The sequence below is a fragment of the Sinocyclocheilus rhinocerous genome, unplaced genomic scaffold, assembly GCF_001515625.1.
Source record: "Sinocyclocheilus rhinocerous isolate Xijiao unplaced genomic scaffold, SAMN03320098_v1.1 scaffold3693, whole genome shotgun sequence".
NCBI classification, from domain to species: Eukaryota; Metazoa; Chordata; class Actinopteri; order Cypriniformes; family Cyprinidae; genus Sinocyclocheilus; species Sinocyclocheilus rhinocerous.
In genome coordinates this window covers 387070-388987 of record NW_015630705.1, presented here as the reverse complement: position 1 = coordinate 388987, position 1918 = coordinate 387070, and the positions used below count along the sequence as shown (strand labels likewise).

Here is a 1918-nt window from a genome sequence, read left to right as displayed (position 1 = left end):
ATAGCTGACCAGACGTGTGTGTGTGTGTGTGTGTGTGTGTGTGTGTGTGTGCAGGTTCATATCCCGGCTCGAGGAGCTGCTGAATGACTGGAAGCTGATCGGGTCTCGTGTCGGGAAACCGCTGGAGAAGGTCAGCCGATGACTGATGATCACATTCACACACACACACACACACATGCTGCATATGCAAGTTTTTAATTTAAATTAGATTCAAATCCAAATTTTAAGCAAAAGCAGAATGAAGTAAAACAGGTCTGACTTTAGTCTTGTGAAATCATGTCAGAAACCGCAGAAGCTCTGAAACGCAGTATCACACACACACACACACACACATGCTGCATATGCAAGTTTTTAATTTAAATTAGATTCAAATCCAAATTTTAAGCAAAAGCAGAATGAAGTAAAACAGGTCTGACTTTAGTCTTGTGAAATCATGTCAGAAACCGCAGAAGCTCTGAATGAGACGCAGTATCACTCTCTGACAGCAGGAGGCGCTCATGCAGCAGCAGACACAGCGTTTCCATGGTTACCGTGATATACAGTACTGTAATATACATTATGGAGAGATGAGATTAAAAGAAAATACCATCTAAACTTTCCTGCAGACGGTCAGTTCAAATGAACAACTATAACGCGATTCCAGCCGATTAAAGTGCCCCTATTATGCCATTTTTGAGGTTCCTAATATTTTTTGTGGGAGTCTCCTCCAATAGGTTAAACAACGCTTTCGTTTTCTCAAAATATGCTTTTAATATCACCTCATTTTCCAGCGATTCTCAAACGATTAGTTCGAAGCAGTTCAAAGATTCAGTCTCTCTAAGCTCTGCTCTGATTGGTCAGATGGCCCGGTCTGTTGTGATTGGTCTACGGCGTATACTTCCGCTGTTACTTTTGAACGCTCGATAGAAAATATAAACATCTATGATTTATCATACTTACAGGTAGTGATTCGGTGGAGTCAGCTGGTCCAAATAAACTGGGAGAGAGCTGTTTGTGAATCCTGCGTTGAACTCCCAGAGATTAGAGAAATGATGTGTTTGAGGGCGGGTCGGGTTCAGGGTTGCCAGGTTTCACAACAAAACCCACCCAATTGGATTCCAGGGGCTAAATATCACGTTATTGGTGTCGCTTCAACCCGCGGGAACAGTGTTAAAGTAGCCCGATTAGTGTTTCCAGTTAGTAATTCTAGAGCTTCAGCTTGTTTCAGTTCTAGTGTTCATCTCATGTTTGAGGATGCTGACCTGCTCTGACTCAGTGCTGATGTTGTCAGGGTGAGATCACCAGCAGCTCGTGGGAGGAAAACACGCAGGAGATCAACTTCGCTGATTTCAAGTTCTCCATCACACATCACTGTCTGAAGCAGGAGTCAGCTGAGAATGAAAGCAGGGAGGAAGCAGAGGAAGGTACGCGTGACCTTTGACCTGCTCGGCTGACCTTTGACCTCTTCTGCGTGTGTTTGCCGTTGAGCGGTGTCTTTGCTTTCAGATGTGTGTCCGCTGGCCCTGCAGGACCTGCTCTGCATGAACAATGACTTTCCTCCACGAGCTCACTGTCTCGTCAGATGGTAAGAAGACTGAGAACGTTCACGTCTGAGTGCAGCAGCAAATCAAAACTGAATTGTCTGTGTAGGGATGTGTGAAGCTGCATGTTGTCAGAGTGGGTCTTCAGAGAAGCCTGTGTAATTGCAGCGGTTCCAGGTTGATCTGATGCGTCTCTTGAAAGCGGAGCAGGTTTCTCAGCGCTGTCCGTTGGTCTCTGTCGCAGGTTCGGTGTGCGTGAGTTCGTGGTGATTTCTCCAGGAGCCAACTGTGAAGCTGTGGTCAGCGAGTCCAAGTGTAACCTGCTGCTGAGCTCCATGTCCATCGCTCTGGCCAACACGGGCTGGTGAGTGACCGACGCACTCACTCATCACTCACGC

At 46.2% G+C, this 1918-nt stretch overlaps 1 protein-coding gene across 1 annotated transcript in view; it reads left to right on the top strand.

Annotated features, from left to right (window-relative positions):
- The window catches only part of rab3gap1 (RAB3 GTPase activating protein subunit 1), a 38686-nt gene that overhangs the window by 12432 nt on the left and 24336 nt on the right, over positions 1–1918 (top strand). The window contains 3 exon segments of the mRNA XM_016553228.1: positions 1271–1403; positions 1486–1564; positions 1765–1884. Coding sequence (XP_016408714.1) covers positions 1271–1403; positions 1486–1564; positions 1765–1884 — 332 coding nt within the window.